The sequence below is a fragment of the Prosopis cineraria genome, unplaced genomic scaffold (assembly GCF_029017545.1).
Source record: "Prosopis cineraria cultivar Desert tree isolate PC_DT_omini unplaced genomic scaffold, ASM2901754v1 PC2, whole genome shotgun sequence".
Lineage (NCBI taxonomy): Eukaryota > Viridiplantae > Streptophyta > Magnoliopsida > Fabales > Fabaceae > Prosopis > Prosopis cineraria.
This window is the reverse complement of record NW_026555333.1, coordinates 13,650,829-13,667,501: the sequence shown is the minus strand read 5'-3', so window position 1 is coordinate 13,667,501 and position 16,673 is coordinate 13,650,829. Positions and strand designations below refer to the sequence as shown.

Genomic DNA, 16,673 nt, shown 5'->3' with positions numbered 1-16,673 from the left:
TTTCCTTTTGGTGAGTGGTGTTCGGCATATATTCCCTGTTCAGCTGTAGGCTTCGTTTTCTTTTGTTGTACATGCGTTACTAGCTACCCAAGGAGTGAGAGAAGACTATGGAATTTTAGCTGATTCTTCTTATCCTTGTAACGTGTAGTATCATTAGCTTTTTTCCTTGCTCTGCTGTAGCTTCTTCTCATTGGAGTGTTGTGGCTGCCAAGGTGAGGAGTTTCAATACCTTTTTAGTATCAGCTCAGCTGTGCTTATGAGAGTAGTTTTCTGTTGCTGTACATGAGAATGGGGGCAATTGTGCATGTGTACGTGATATTTGCAGAGGGTAGCGTGTGTTTAGTTGCTTATTTTATTCTCTCCTCTTTTTTTTTTTTTTTTTTTTTTGCCGTGAAGGTCTCAGGTGAGGAAGCCTCAAGTTTTAATGCCTTCTTGATAGGAATATATGAGAATTGAAAATTGAAGTGGTATAAATTTAGCTCCCCTGTTGCTGTTCGTGCCTGTATGTGCATATATGAAAGAGAAATTTAATTAAAAGGGAAACTGTAGTTGTACAAAAAAGGAATATGAGGTGGCAGGTTGGGGTTCTGTTTGAAATTTAGGAGAAGAATATTAATATTAGCTTGATTAAATGCCTAATAGCAAGTTTTACATTAAAGAAATGAATGGCATGGTTAAAACTTCATGAAGGAAGTTTTGAGGATGAGTGATAATGTTTGGATCAATTTTAAATCATAAATTTAGCTTTAAATTTCAGATGATGATGGTTAATTTGGAATTGTATTAAAGATTGAAAATCTATAAAAATTTTATTTACTTACTTATATCTTGATAGGGTGTGAGAAAGAACGAGATCCTGACTAAAATTAAAAGAATGATACTTTTAAGAATTTTAAACTCCGCTGTGTAACTAAATAGCATCCCCTTTAATTTATTTTTATTTTTATTTTTAATATATTTTTATTAAAATATTTTACTCTAATGAATTACATTAGTTTTGAAAATTATGGAATATTGATGATGGATAATTAAATAATGATATGTGCATTTATTTCCTCAAGAAATATATTTCGAAGATTATGAAATTATTTGTTTATTAATCCATGAAAATTCTTGGTTATTCAATTAATGCAAGCTTATACATTATTTATGAAATATTATTTTTCACAAGTACTAAATTGAAATTTAAAATGATTCATGCCGAGTTTAGTATTGAAAATGTAAATTATATTTCAAAAATGATTATTCTTTTCGCATGTTTAAAGCGTGATTTTTAAAAGAATTCTAAACAAAACATTTCTGCTAATGGCAGTTTCATTAGTTGTAGCGCGCTGTTATTAAAAACTAGCTAGTTGCCTTGTGAGCTTGTTCTCACATTTGTTATTCATGAGCTTTATACCCGTATTTAACTTCATGGCCTTAAGCCACGTTTAGTTAGTATCACCCTCATGAACTGTGTGCTACATTTATTTTCATAGCTGCAGCTATGTTTGACTACTTACTCTTATAGGCTGTGTGTTCACGTTTGTTTTTGTGGTATAAACTGCGTTTGATTATTTATTCCCGTAGATTATGTGTTCATATTTGTTACCTGTTCTATTGAGTTCTCACAAATTCCAATTTTGATCAATGTGTTTTCAAAATTTCAATGGTTTTGGTTAGTAAGTATATCACTTTTTTTTATGTGTGAATAAATTATCTTCTTTAAGCATGATGAATAAATTGCTTTTAATTTACTCTTATTTTGTAGTTATAATTATGATTTATAGACTTTCAAATTTATTTTGATGAATTATCCTCTTTTCAATTAGTTTACACTATTAATTAGATTTATTATTTTAATTCTTTTAAATTTTATTTTGAGAATACTACTCACTGAAAAATTTATTTTGATATCAAATTTATTAGTTGATGCTAATCCTATCATTGACCTCAAAGGGGCAATATTAGGTGAAAATTTTGCTTGGTATTTTTACTTTTTTATGTAAATATTTAAATCTTATGTATTTTAATTTAGAAGAAAGATTAGTAGCTCTACATAAATTGTTGTTAGGACTTTAATTTGATCTATATATTGTTTACTGACTGGAAGGAGCTTAGCTCCTAGATGGTGCTATATTTTATAAAAAAATGTTGTGTTGTAGAACTTTCAAGAAATTTTATTTACAAGAAAGGTTCTGCCAAAATTTTTACAAAAATGTTGAAACTTTGTTATGACAATTAGTATCGAGTTATTAGAATTTTCATATAATCTAATTAATTCTTCTTTTAAAAATGGAATGAATTTTTCATTTTGAGATTTACAAAAATGTGTTAAATAGATTGCATCTGTGCCGATCACCCTCTACTTTCAGGACATAACATTTTTCCTTCTATTAATTTGCCATGTTCTTACCTGCCATTTGGTCTTGAGTTTTGGTGTGTAAGTTTGTGTTGCCGTAGGAAAGGTATTCAACCCATCTGAAGGGCTCAATAGATAAAGAGTAAAAAAGAGAATTACTTTAAAATCCCACTTGACATAATTAATCATTCTCAAGTTTATTAAAAATTGAGTTTAGGAGAATTATTTTAAGATCCCACTCAATACAAATGTGTTGTCATTCTTCTAAACTCAGATGGCAATAGACTTGGAAATAATTAATTGTGTTGAGTGAGATTTGGATAATCTTCCAAGATTGAACGCAAAGATTAGACTAGGTCAATTGTTAGGTTGAATCGTAGCCTGATCTCCTAAATTTGAATATATATTATTTATATTATTTTTAATTTTTATAAGCACTAACAGATTAATTTTATGATGCTATTTTTCTCAATACATTATTTGAAATAAATTTATTTTATTATTATCATGATTTTGTTTTAAATTCAATAGTTTACTTTTATTTAAAACTTAAACTGATTTCTTAACTTAATATACATTCTATAAAAAAATTTGACTAAAGTATACATTTAATCTTTTAACTTTATATAAAATTTTAGTATAGCTTTTAATTTTATAAAATTTCTTTTTAGTTCTCTAACACTAACATTGTTAGCCTCAAGTAATGAATTTTTATATCAATTATTGTTTTTTTAAATTAAACTTAATAATATAAACACTTGATAATGTTTTATTAATATTTAAAATTTCAATGTCAATAATTTTGTTAGAACTAAAAGATTAAAAAAGTACTTTATAAAATTAAAGATCTAAAATAAAACCTTTTATGAAGCTAAATGATTAAATGTGCACTATTTTCACTAGACATATAAATAATATGAAGTTAAAGAAATAATTATTGAGCTTTTATAATTTAAAAAGAAGCTCCTTTTATCATAATATTATTTAATTTTTCAAGAAAAAATATTTTAAATGGATATAATTATATTTTTCTTAATAAATAATATGAATTTATTATCTTCCTTTTAATTTTTATAATAATTTATTAAAGATGGACCCAAACTAACCTTGCATGGCTATTAACTTGGTCTTGACCCATTTGGACTAGAGTCAAAAAAATAAACCAAGCTTGACAGGGCAGCTTGTTTAAGTCCATTTAACAGAAGGACTGAGCTTACATATATGAGATGAAATTGTAAAATGGGTTTAAAAAGACTAGTCCTAATATGTCCCATTTTAAGTGGCTTAAAGGGACTAGCTCGAACTGATCAAGAGCTACCTATTTAAACTTACATTTGTTTTTTAATTTTTTTTATATAAAAAAAATTCTAAACTAAACTTTTTAAGCCCATCTAAACTAAACTTTTTAAGCCCATCTAAACCCATTGAAATATTTTTAGTTTAATAAAAAAAAGTGAAAAGGCTTGAAGCCTAGAGCGGCTGACCCGTCATGCTGAAAAAATAAGTGATCTTAAAAGAGTGGAATCAACTTATTTTTCCAACTTTAATTTAGACCCCTATCCCTTAATAGTACCGTAGTTTTGGGTCATCTTGTGTGGCTAAAGTTTCTTCTTCTAAAGTTTTTTTTGGGGCCAACTAGTTGAAGTTAACTATGCGGCAAACACTTCAACACCCAAGTTAATTATTGCATAGGTCATTTTGTTATCTTGTGTCATCACCTTTGAATAGACTTTTTTTTATATATTAAATTACGTTAAAAGAATTTTTTTGACCAATCATTAAAAGAGTTCGAAATGAAAAAAACTATATCATGACATATTATTTAGTTAGAAATTTAGAATAAAAATTTTCACTGTTTGAGCGGAGGGAACTGAACCAAGTTGGCTAATTTTTCCAAAGGTGCGAGTGGAAGAGTAGACCTCCCGGCTTGGGAGAGTGCTGTGATATCAAAGTATAACTGGGAACAATTGATGAAAATGCATTAGGGGAATCACAGGACCCACCACATAAGTTCCTTGACTTTTCCATGCCCGAAATTTGCGATGGGTGGAAATTCCCTGTTCGTTACTCTAATCGTAGCAAGTCAGTCAAGTTTGGAAGTTCTTCACCAACTGTACTGTATCAATATATATATATATATGTGTGTGTGAAAGTGACTTGTGCAAGCTTTTTGACTGTGGCTTCAAAATGTTTCTCAAGTCACCGACCTAGATGTGTGTGTAACTTTATAAGCACGCTTTAGGCAACATATCTAAATCCACTCCTCCCCTACTTTTCTATCAGTACTCCGGTTCAAGTTCCAAACTTTTTCTCGATCGGTAGACAAAATGATCCCGTACTTTGTCATCACCATCAATTTTCCGCTGCTCTTCATGGCATCACAAACCTTGCTGCCACTCACATCTGCCAAGCCTATGGGTCCAGAAACTAATAGGCTCGCTCTGCTGGCTTTGAAGGACAAGCTCACCAATAGCAATCCTCAAGTTCTGCCTTCATGGAACCAGTCTCACCACTTCTGTAAATGGGATGGTGTTTTCTGCAATACTCCCCACGTGATAGTCTCTGCACTGTTGTTAACAGGTCAGAGTTTGGATGGGAGTCTTGCGCCAGCAATAGGTAATCTAACCTTCCTTAAACTACTTAATGTTTCTGACACCGGATTGCATGGGGAGATCCCCAGAGAAATTGGCCGTCTCAAACGGTTGCAAATTCTCTTCCTAAGACATGATAACTTCCAGGGAGAGATCCCTATTGAGCTTTCTAACTGTTCAAATCTGCAAGTTATTAACTTGAACTTCAATAACTTGACTGGTAAAGTTCCCCCTGGTTAGGTTCAATGAGATTGCTTAACTCTTTGTTCCTTTCTGCCAATAACTTTTTTGGTAGTATTCCACACTCCTTGGGAAATCTTTCTTCATTGAGGGAGTTGGGTCTTCCAAAAAATAATCTGGAAGGAAGTATACCTCAAACTCTTGGCCGGTTGTCAAGTTTGAACGCTCTTCTTCTAGACATAAATAATTTGTCTGGTACAATACCTTCTTCACTCTATAATCTTTCCAATATCGAGGACTTCGATTTGGGAGATAACCACTTGTCTGGAGCTATTCCATCAAATATAGACCTTTCTTTCCCTAATGTTCAAATTTTTTGGGTTGGAAACAACTCTTTAACTGGAACTATTCCTCCCTCATTTGCCAATCTCTCTCAATTGCAAATGGTAGATATAATTGCAAATCGTCTTAGTGGGCCATTTCCAAACTCTTTGGGAAGACTGCAAAATCTTCTTGAATTGAACATTGACTTCAATATATTGGGGAATGGAAGCAATGGTGATTTGGATTTCCTTTCTTCATTAACCAACTGTAGCCAATTGCATAAATTGAGCCTACAAGGAAATGGATTTGGTGGTGTATTGCCAAAGTCAATTGGAAACTTCACCTCACCATTGGATACACTTCTTATGGGACACAATAAGATCTCTGGAACCATACCTGAAGAGATTGGGAAACTATCTGACTTAACATTTCTCGATATGGGACATAACCTTCTTCGTGGTGAAATTCCAGATTCAATTGGAAAATTGAAAAATCTTGGAAGAATGTTCCTCCAAATAAACAAATTATCTGGAAATATTCCTACCTTTCTTGGCAATCTTACCAAGTTGTTCGATCTGTATTTAAACAACAACAATTTTGAGGGAAGTATTCCCCCTGCCCTCAAACGTTGCAAGAGTATGCAGCATTTGTATCTTTCCGCAAATAACTTGGGTGGTAATATACCCACTGGTACATTTGGTCAGCTAGAAGATTTAATAGTTCTGAACCTGTCTTACAATTCCTTGATTGGTCCCCTTCCATCAGAGTTTGGTAAGCTGAAGCATTTAGTGGAACTATATGTTTTTGAAAACAAAATTTCTGGTGATATTCCAATTGCACTAGGCGAATGTTCTGAGTTATCAAAGCTTTATTTGAATGGAAACTTTTTCCAAGGAAGCATTCCCTCATCTTTTGGTTTGCTAAAATCTCTTGAAATCTTGGATCTTTCGAGAAATAATTTGTCAGGCACAATTCCCAATGGATTAAAAAAGCTTCCATTTTTGAAGGCCTTGAACCTCTCTTTCAACCATCTTCACGGGGAGGTTCCAAAAGGAGGAGTGTTTGATCACATCACTGCTATCTCACTCACAGGAAATGAGGATCTCTGTGGTGGGGTACCTGAATTGAAGCTGCCTGCATGTTCAAATAAGCCTAAGAAGCCTTTTAAAACCATCATCATCCTCATCATTGTGATAAGCAGTGCTTTCATTTGTTTTGTAGTTTCCATCATTATTTATTGGAGGAGAAAGCCAAACGTGTTATCTCTTTCCTCATCTTCTATGCAGAATGGGCTTTTAAGGGTTTCCTATGGAGAGCTACATGATGCTACCAATGGGTTTTCTTCGTCTAACTTGGTGGGCTCTGGAAGCTTTGGTTCTGTGTACAGAGGAACTCTTCACCATTATGAGAAACCTATTGTTGTAAAGGTGCTAAATCTTCAGACACACGGGGCGATGAAAAGTTTCATCAATGAATGCAAAACTCTAAGTAAAGTCCGCCACCGAAGCCTTCTAAAGATCCTATCTTGTTGTTCCAGCATTGATTACAAGGGAGTCGATTTTATGGCCCTGGTTTTTGAGTTTATGCCAAATGGGAGTTTGGAGAAGCGGTTGTCAATGGATGAAAATGGTGAGTCAAGAAATCCACTTCAAAAATTTGCACAAAGATTAGACATAGCTATTGATGTAGCTCATGCCTTGGATTATCTTCACCATGATTGTGAGGTAGCTATTGTTCATTGTGACATCAAGCCAAGTAATGTTCTTCTCGATGATGAAATGGTTGCTCACTTAGGAGACTTTGGGTTAGCTAAGCTCCTTCGTGAGGTTACAAGCTACTCTGGTGGAGATCAAACTACTTCTTCAGCAATTAAAGGAACCATTGGTTATATTCCTCCAGGTACATTACTTTTTGTCTTGTTAATGTCATTTTTACATAACCACTTTGTAAAATAGTAAGTAGAATTCAAAGTTGAAGCTTGATCAAAAAGCTATCGCAAAAGGATTCAATCTTGCCCAACAATAATTTTGAACATCCAACATGCATTTACGTTGTTTAAATAATTGATTCTTGTACAGAGTATGAAGCAGGTGGGCCTGTGACGCCACAAGGGGATATCTTTAGTTATGGCGTTCTATTGCTAGAGATGCTCACTGGAAAAAAGCCAACAGACAGCATGTTTGGAGAAGATCTAAGCCTACACAAGTTCTGTAAGTTGGCACTGCCAGAAGAGTCATTGAGATAGTGGACTCAAGTTTGCTGAGACCATTTGAACAAGACCACGTGAAAGTGATGAAGAAGCCAAACGTGGAACTTGAAATTCGAGAGTCTTTGATCAGCTTTGGCAGGATTGGAGTGGCATGTTCAGTAGATTTGCCTGGTGAACGGATGGGGATAAAAGATGCTCTGGCGGAGTTGCTTGCGATTAAAAAGAGGTTGCCCCCGACTGGTGGGAAAATTTCTATGCATCATGGCTTTTGAAAGTGAATGTACCTATATTTCGTTCCGTGTCTAGAACTCAGAAAAACTTGGTTTATCACTTGGATATGTTAATTGTAGTTTTGTTTTTGTCAAAAAGAGGGTTACATTTTGCATTGGGTTTGTGGAGATTTTTATATTATTTATGTACACTGATGATGGTCAATTAGTGGCAAAACTGAGGCTGTTATGTGCCAGAAAAAAAAAAAAAAAACATTCATAATCTCCATTTTTCTTCCAGCCAAACATCTCTCATAGTTACTATCCCAAGTCTCAACCAAAATGGCCATCGTCGTGGTTGAATGGTTTTGGTGGACTACCGAAAAAGTGGCCCCAAGATCTCCCAAGGAGCAAACTTGCAATTGCATCTTTCACACAAAATGACCAGTCGGCAACAAGGCCAGCACTTGTGTGTCCTATCAGTACCTAACGGTATTTCTGAGTTCGCAGACTTCGTTTTCGCCTTTCGGCCTATCACTTCACGAGTTAACGGGCAAGGCCCAGTAAAGGCAGGGCTGAATCGGAGGAACTGTTTAGCACAAGCCCAGGCTCAAAACATTCACCAAACATTATAATCTTTTACTTATTATAATTATAGTAAAACATAATCATATTAATGTTAACCTTTAGCATGAAATAGTAATTCTCTCTTCAATACAACAGTTAAAACAATAGAATACTTTTATGTTTGAAAGAGATGCATTATGTTAAAAAAATCATTAATAAAAATAATTTTTTTAAAAAAACGTATAATTGTTAAAATAAAAGTAATAAATTTAATCAAATCACAAAAAAAAAATGATGCACTTACTAAGTTTTATTTGTGTTGTTGTTACCAAAATAATGAATACTCTTTATATTCAAAATTATGAAAAGAATTTCACAAAAGTCTTATTTAAAAATACAAAGCATTTTAGTATTAAATGAAATTTTTTTCAAAAATACCCTTAATGAATATTTGAAATTAAAAAAAATTTATTTATTTGTGATTCACACCATTAAATAAAAATAACCAAAATAATTTTTTACTTTCCATAAGGTTTCATTTTAATCCCATAACTTTATAAAGTGTTTTTACTAATTTAATCCTAGCACTGTTAATTTCATTTCAATAAATTTTTACATTAAAATTTTAAATATTAATAAAATATTTTTAATTTTTTTAAAATAATAATAATTGATATAAAAAATAATCATTTAAAAATAAGGATATTAGGATTAAAAGATTAAAATAATAAATTATAAAATAAAAGAATCAAAATGAAACCTCATATAAAATTAGAAGATTAAAAATATATTTTAACCAATAAAAATAAATATATTTTTAATGATAACTGATTGTTTTCCTGAATGGTAAAAATTAGTTCTTGTAATTTTGAACGGAAAAAGTACGTTAATGAAAACAAATATCTTGACAACCAAAACAACCTACACCTGGAGGAGAAATCCGCAAGACTGCCAATTTTAATTTCGGCATTTTACCTGACACTCAAATCAACACCAGAATTACTTCTCCAGCGATGATGCTAACATATCAGGAGCAAATTACATCATAATATTTTTAGAAGGATCGTCTCATGGTTTTCCATAACGAGCTCAACCTTCATTTCATAAAGGACACAGACCTCAGCCTGCTTTAAAAAATGAGCACTAGCGTTGCAGCATAAAACGGAGCTACCTGATGTCAAAGATTCCTCGAAATACAAAAGGTTAAGGTTACATGATCATCACTTCCAATAAACTTTACAACAGAACAAGCATGGTTAGTTCCATATCCAACTCCAATATGCCAGGAACTCTGGATATGAGCCCGGTTCCTAATTTTGTTTCAGCCGAGACACGTCCAATGTGATAGCTGTTTACCTGCCTCGTACACTGGCAGGAGATTGACCGCCTCTCTCACTGCCAATATCATCATCTACTTCACTACTATCTAAGCAGAGTCCGTTGTTGTTTACACTCACTTCAGAACTAGCATTGCTGCTTGTGGCATGAGGAGAACCTGAAATGCTAATTGTCCGGCTTCGCTGGGACCCTGACCGCACGCTATACATAGATGATGCTGGAATATTTGTCATTAAGGGCCGCAAGTTTCCAGGAATGGTTCGCCTTATATCCTGCGTCCAAGGCAAAAACATGAGGAAAATTTATTTAAGATCATCATTCAACGCCATCATTCCAATTAAAATCAATAGTAGATTGATAAAATGCGTAAGATAAACAATAGTAGTTTATGAGCTGCATGTACCAAGTTTACCTTCAACTCACAGAAGAAAAAATAAAAATCCAGTAATAGAATACACAAAAGACCCATACCATATGCCTGATAGCCATGTCCAGGGATTTCTTCGACAGTGTCCTTCCAAAACCGGAGCTTTCAGGAGATGTAGATGACTTGCCTGAGATATTACTATGGGGAGAATTTTTGTCATCCATTCTTGGTGGCACTAATTTACGCATATTTATAACCCTCTCAACCATTTTAGTGCCAATTACTACGGGGCTGACATTGTCATTCACTTTGGAGTGCCCACGGCTAACTGCTGGCATAGAGCTTCCACTTGTATGAACCATACCATTGGAGGTACGCCCTCTTGAAGGAGAACATGATTGCCTCTTAGGTCTTCCACTAGGACCGGGCTCAACAGATGAGGACCGAGAAACAGGTGCTCCAGGCCTGCCCCTAGTAGCTGACAATGGCCTATCAGGTAACGTTGTCCTCAAATTGGGTGGAGCATCAAGAGAAAAACCAGGCATCTCAGATGGCTTCCAAGGTCTTGGTCTTGCTGTTGGTGAAGTGCCATGTGACGGTACTGATTGCTTTAATGCCGTTGAAACTGGTTGCCTGGATTTCACAGGAGTTGGCAGCCTCGATGTCACAGGAGTTGGCTGCCTTGATGTCATGGGAGCAGACCTGGAAATAGAAGTTGTCTTAACTGAAGGAGCAGCAGGTGCACTTGATGGTGTTGAGGGCCTGCGAGTTGGAGTTGATGCCCTTGATGTGGGCCTGGATGGAGGCAAGGTAGGCCTGGAAGTTGGTGTTGACGACCTAGCTGTAGACCTGGACAAAGGTGTAGACGATCTTGATGGAGTTGTGGATTTAGCTGCAGGGACTATGGTCTTGGAAGCAGAAACTGCAGCCTTCGTGGCAGACACTGTGGGCTTGGTAGCAGTTATAGTGCTTCTTGAAGGCACAGTGGTGCGAGAAGTAGGTGTTGAAGGTCTTGATGATTTTGAAGCTGAGGTCAATGTTGAGCGTCCAGTAGGAGTTGCAGGTCTTGATACTGGACCCCCTGATGATGAGGGCCTACGTGTGCCACTGCTTGAAGAGCTCAATCCAGGGGAGGCAGCCGGTTGTCTAGATGCTAAGTTGCTCCTTCCAGCAGGCTCTGGTGTTGGATTTGCCAACTATAGCCACAAGGAAGCAATTAACAAAAGAAAAACAATGACTTCCTAACTATAAACATAGAGATTCCAAATTCTGTAGTAATATGGCATATATTTAAATTTTACAATAAGGAGCATCACCTTCGTAACTAAGAATCAATAGTGATAAATTTACAAGATGACAACGGATCTTGACAGTTTCTTTTCATAAACAAACAATTTAAGTGAAGTCCAATCTGTAAAAATGTGATAGGATGATGATAAGGTGGTTTCATCATATCCATGGAAATCCTTGGATTGAGGAATGCCACATGTGAACTAGATATCCCTACTACCTAGGCAGGCATCAGCAACTAAAAAATGTGGAATCAGTATGGTTTCTACATGTCAAGTAAATCATCTATATCTTCTTTAAGTCAAGTTTATGCATACTCCCTGAGAATGATATTGCTTGCAGAAAAGATTGTTTCCTCAAAACCAAGAATTCATAATGAGTGTGACAATCCAACAGCTAAGAAAGAAGTAGGAATAGAAGAGAAGTGAGGAAATAGTAGATGAATTCAGACGTCGTTAACTGTCAAAGCTAACTCCACTATGTTACTCCACTATGTACAATGATATTTAATGACTCTGCTAGTCAGAGTTTTAATTAACTGACTTTCTTCTGTTACTAACACCAATTGACTAACTAAACTTTCTTCTGTCACTAACACCAACTTGACAACTAAATTCATATCTCCTCCATGATACACTCACAATCCTCTTGGCAACTTAAAACCAGGCACAAAAGTTGCAAATCTGCCAATCAACACAAGCAAAATTACAAGCTCTGAAATCTACAGTAAAAGTACTTACTCTTGATTTCAGTGCAGTGGGACGTGTGGTTGGAGGTCCAAGCTGACTCATGACAGTCTTTCGTGATTCCATCTCCAGAGAAGGAAAAAGAGGAGTCCCAGGAGGAGTTAGGAGCCTGAAATGATGAGCTTCACTCAGCACCATTTTGGAAAACAATAATTTACAGTTTTCATTAGTAAGAAACATAATTGCAACCATGTTCAGTTGCATGCACTGCAATTGGGCCCAGAAAAAGCACATGCTGCATTAACAAAAAACACGTCTAGTATTCATTAGATCATACACCTAGCAAGTCTGTGCCTGAAATTTATTTTCACCAATTTTATTCTCTATTTCTAGTCCACAAATTTCACTATATGTATGTATATAAGAAGAAGAACTCCTAAGTTATTTATCATTTTATCATAAGTAAAGAACAGAATGCTTGCCCACAGTCCTGTGTTTCTGACCATGATTATCAAATCCTATTGCATATGGTTAAAAGGACATGTATAACTTTTCATTATTCTGTATTTAAATGTTAAGGCCCATGATCCATGTAGAGATTCGTGGAAACTTCAATGAAAGCTGCTACAAACTGTAAAGTGTAAAACTCCTGAACAATGTAGATTCTAAAAGAAAGTTAAGTCATCAAAAGCTTCCTCATGAAGGAAGAAATCAAAAGAACATGTCCAGGATCAGAAATATCACAAAAGAACAGGTCTTAAAAACCATGGCTGGCATATCTAAGATGTTCATGATTTTTTTCTCATTAGATCATAAACATAGCACATCTGAGCTGAAATTTTTTATATCTAATTTTATAAAAAAGCTTAAAAAGAATTCTCAAGTTATTCATCATTTTTTTAATATAAGTTATTTATCATTTTATCAGAAGGGGAAAAAAACAGAATGCTTGCCTGCTAATGTATCAAATCCAGTGTTTCTATGATATTATTGAATTCTATTGCACATAGTTTCAGAAGATATCTATCACTTCTCATTATTTTGGATTTATATATCAGGACCATGATCCATTTTGAGAGGTTCTGTGGGGATTTCTATGAAAGTTGCTGCACTCAATAAAGCATATATCTTCCAGATGATTAGGATTCTAGAACAAGGCAAATTATTAAATGTTTACCCTGAAATAAAAAAAATCAAAAGAACAGTTCTAGAATTAGAAATATGCCATAAGACAAGTTATCCTACTAGAAATGTAAGCAGAGGCAGATAACATTAAAATTGACATTGCGACCAGTGAAACAATATGACATATCTGCGGAATTAATGAATGCTAACAATTAAAATGACTAGAAATTTAATGAAGAAATCCAAAACAGAAAACTGTCAAGCGGATTGTCAGCACAGCATGAAGGCTGAAAATTTGAGGAATGCATTTTTCATGCGTTAGACAACTACTTTCTTCAGTTACTCTAAGAAAACTATATTATTTGGAGCGCATCAAGTCTTTTAAAAAATGTACACTGTTAATGGCAGAATGTGAGTTTTTCACTAAAATGTATTCTTCATGAATACATCCCACAATCGTTCATCCATCAGAAAGGGAAAAGTCTCGATCCCAATTATTGCATTGTACTAAGAGTAATCAACAATAGCAAAATTGTGAAGAAAAAGACTAGATCGGTATCACATTACCAGTCATAGTCATTTTTATCATTTTCTGAATTGAGAAAATCATCAGCACCAGTTTTACGTGGAGGAGCTGGCGTAGTTGCTGCAATATTAAATATGGGTGAAGTACCCGGATTTGAGCCTGCAATATTAAAAGAGAGCGGATAACAAGGAGAAAATTATACAACACCGTAAATAATGTCAATACAAGAACAAGGATTTTGCAGTTCTTAAACTACAACAAAGGATAACAGTAAACTAACAAAAAACAGATTCAAGTACTGATCTCAGATAAAATAAAAGCTCTTGAACATATGTTCTATACCTATTGAATTTAGTGGGGCATCGAACTCCTCAGAGCTGTGAAGCAGAAGATCGCTACGTTCCTTCTCGCGCTTTTTCATCTCCAGGAATAGTGCAAGTTCCTCATCCTTCTCCTTCATCATCGAAGACCTTAATCCCCCCATTTGCTGCTGCCTCTGTTTTAAGGCCGCTTGCATTTGCGACTCCTGCGCCCTGAAACTACGATTCATCCTCCAAAAATCCAAACCCAACCAACCCAAGTAGGATTAATATTCAAGGATAGAATGAGGTGAACTATGGAAAGCGCAAGGCCCCCAACGGGGAGAACCCAAGTTCGCTTCTCGTTCACACCACCAAGTGTGGTTTTCTAAATCATATGCACTTTCATCACCCCCATCAACTCTTCGAAACCTAAACGAACACAATTAGATCTCAGAATCTGACTTCTACTATGCCGCGAATTTGAAGTTACCCTTAGCAAACAAATATTCTGCAGTTCTTCAGCATTGAGTTCAAATCAACATCCCGTACGAAACCTGAATCTTGTGCCAAGCTCAAATCTTTGTGGAAGAAAAAAATGCTCTCAACTCAAATAGAACAGCATTGCAACACTGAGCCAAAAATAGCTACAGGAGAAAGAGACGGAACCTCCGCAAAGACTCGGGCTCCACAAAGAACCCCATTGAACGTATCAAAGCTTGTGGCCGAGAAGGGTGTAAGAGGGAGAGATCGGAAGCGGAGAGGCTAACTGTGAAGGGAAAGTGGCAGTGAAAGGTAAATGAGAGATTCTTGAGGTGCGAAATGGGGAAGACGGAGGAAGAGACGCCGTACAGCTGGTGTTGTTTCTCTCACTTGAAGCTCACGCTACAAGCTTCGGCCTTTACATCGGTGGATAATCACGGTAATGCCCTCATTTTATATTCTCCTTTTTGAATTTCAAGATCGTGATTTTGCTGTCATGCCCCCCAAGGTTTGCTTAATTCCTTGTTCGTCCCTGTTTGGACATTTCAATTTTCAAATTTCCGCCTTCAATAATTTGGATTATAATATTCAGGCAGCCATTCATTGATTCACTATTCGACTAGTCAGTGTTACAATACAATAATAATGATAATCAATAATAATTGAGTGGATTCGAGTGGGAGAGTTTTTCACTGTAGTAATTCTTTTTTTCAGTTTGCCCAAAATTGTGGTAAAATCATCTTAAATCTTTCATGATTATTCATATCATGTCCTATTTTTGCCTGGATAAAGTATCTCTAAGTAGTTAAACTTCATGCAAAAAAAAAAAAAAACGACACATCATTTAATCCTAATACACAAGATCAATTGTAAAAGTACTATATTTGAATCATTGAATGGATGGATGATGATATCAGTTATTAATTTTTATGAAGTCAACTACAAATCTTTAATTTTGGTCTTTTATACATTTTTATGTTTTTTTCTATATATATATATATATATAATAGTACTAATGAACTACTACTATGCTTTGTCCAACAACAACCAAAAAAAAAAAAAAAACTACTAATATGCAGATGGAGCATCTTGGCTTGACTTTGTAAGTCATGGGTTCGATCCAGCGTGCATGCCTGGCAGTTCACAAATGCTAATAGTAATGATACATTGAGGTAACAAAAAGTCAAATGATTTAAGCAGTGCCCTAGATTGCAATTTTTAAAAATTGCTTTTGAAATTTCATAATTAAAGGAATTAAATGTTATTAAATAATCCAAAATTTTATTTGTGATAAATGAGTTTAATATTTAATAATCTTCTCATTAAATGAAATATTTGTTTAAAAGAAAAATCACATCCAAATACCTTTTAAAAAAATTATTTACAGCGAAAGATTAATATGAAATTGTTTATTATTAAAACAATGACAAAAAAAAATTAAGAATAATTGTTATTATTACTTTAGTATTTATCCAGCAAATAATTCTCTTGTCAAGTTATTGAGCGTGATTCTCTCTTGTTTAAGTGAAAGGGATTTATTGAAATAGTTAATCTTATTTTTTGTATTGAGGATTATATATGCACTTTTTTCATTGACATGCTTGCTGATTTCGCCGCAGCTCCTGTCCACAAAGTTCTGATGGTGAGGCAAGCTGCAAACTGACTTAGAAAATTTTAATTATTTTTATATTTGTATAGAGAGTGAGTGTGTGTCATAGCTCCAGAAAATAATCCAATTATAAGTGCTTGAAATTAAACTAACGTATACTAATACATGCCTGCCACTATAACCCTCACACGTAAATGCTTGAGAATAATGAGCTTACCAGCATGTGTCAAAACTTCTTGTAAGTGTGTTTACAAATAACAAGAGTGGAAAATTCCATTTTCAGAAGACCGAAATAATTATATTATTTCCTTTAAAACCAGTTCATTTAAAAAGGGCTTTACCAAAATCAAGTACCACATGCATCATCATGGAAAACCCACGTAGGTATATAATAAGTAACATCGTTCAATCTTGACTCAACACGCTAGTCCATCATGAATTCTTATTACATGTTAAACATGTTCTTTCAATCCCACGTGTATTAATTATCACGTTGGACTAACATATTACATAAATTTCATCAACAAAA

General features: G+C 34.5%; 1 protein-coding gene and 1 pseudogene across 1 annotated transcript; one reads left to right on the top strand and one right to left on the bottom strand.

The window, feature by feature from the left end:
- The first annotated feature begins 4,634 nt into the window (after nt 1–4,634).
- Nucleotides 4,635–8,030, top strand: LOC129302186 (putative receptor-like protein kinase At3g47110; annotated as a pseudogene).
- A 1,462-nt stretch (nt 8,031–9,492) lies between these two features.
- On the bottom strand, nt 9,493–14,945 carry LOC129304021 (flocculation protein FLO11). The gene is made up of 5 exons (XM_054943642.1): nt 14,096–14,945; nt 13,795–13,912; nt 12,157–12,271; nt 10,231–11,322; nt 9,493–10,031 (listed from the first exon to the last, which is right to left on the bottom strand). The coding sequence occupies exons 1-5, from the start codon at nt 14,301–14,303 to the stop codon at nt 9,774–9,776; spliced, it is 1,791 nt and encodes a 596-aa protein (XP_054799617.1). The 5' UTR covers nt 14,304–14,945; the 3' UTR covers nt 9,493–9,773.
- Nucleotides 14,946–16,673: the final 1,728 nt, after the last annotated feature.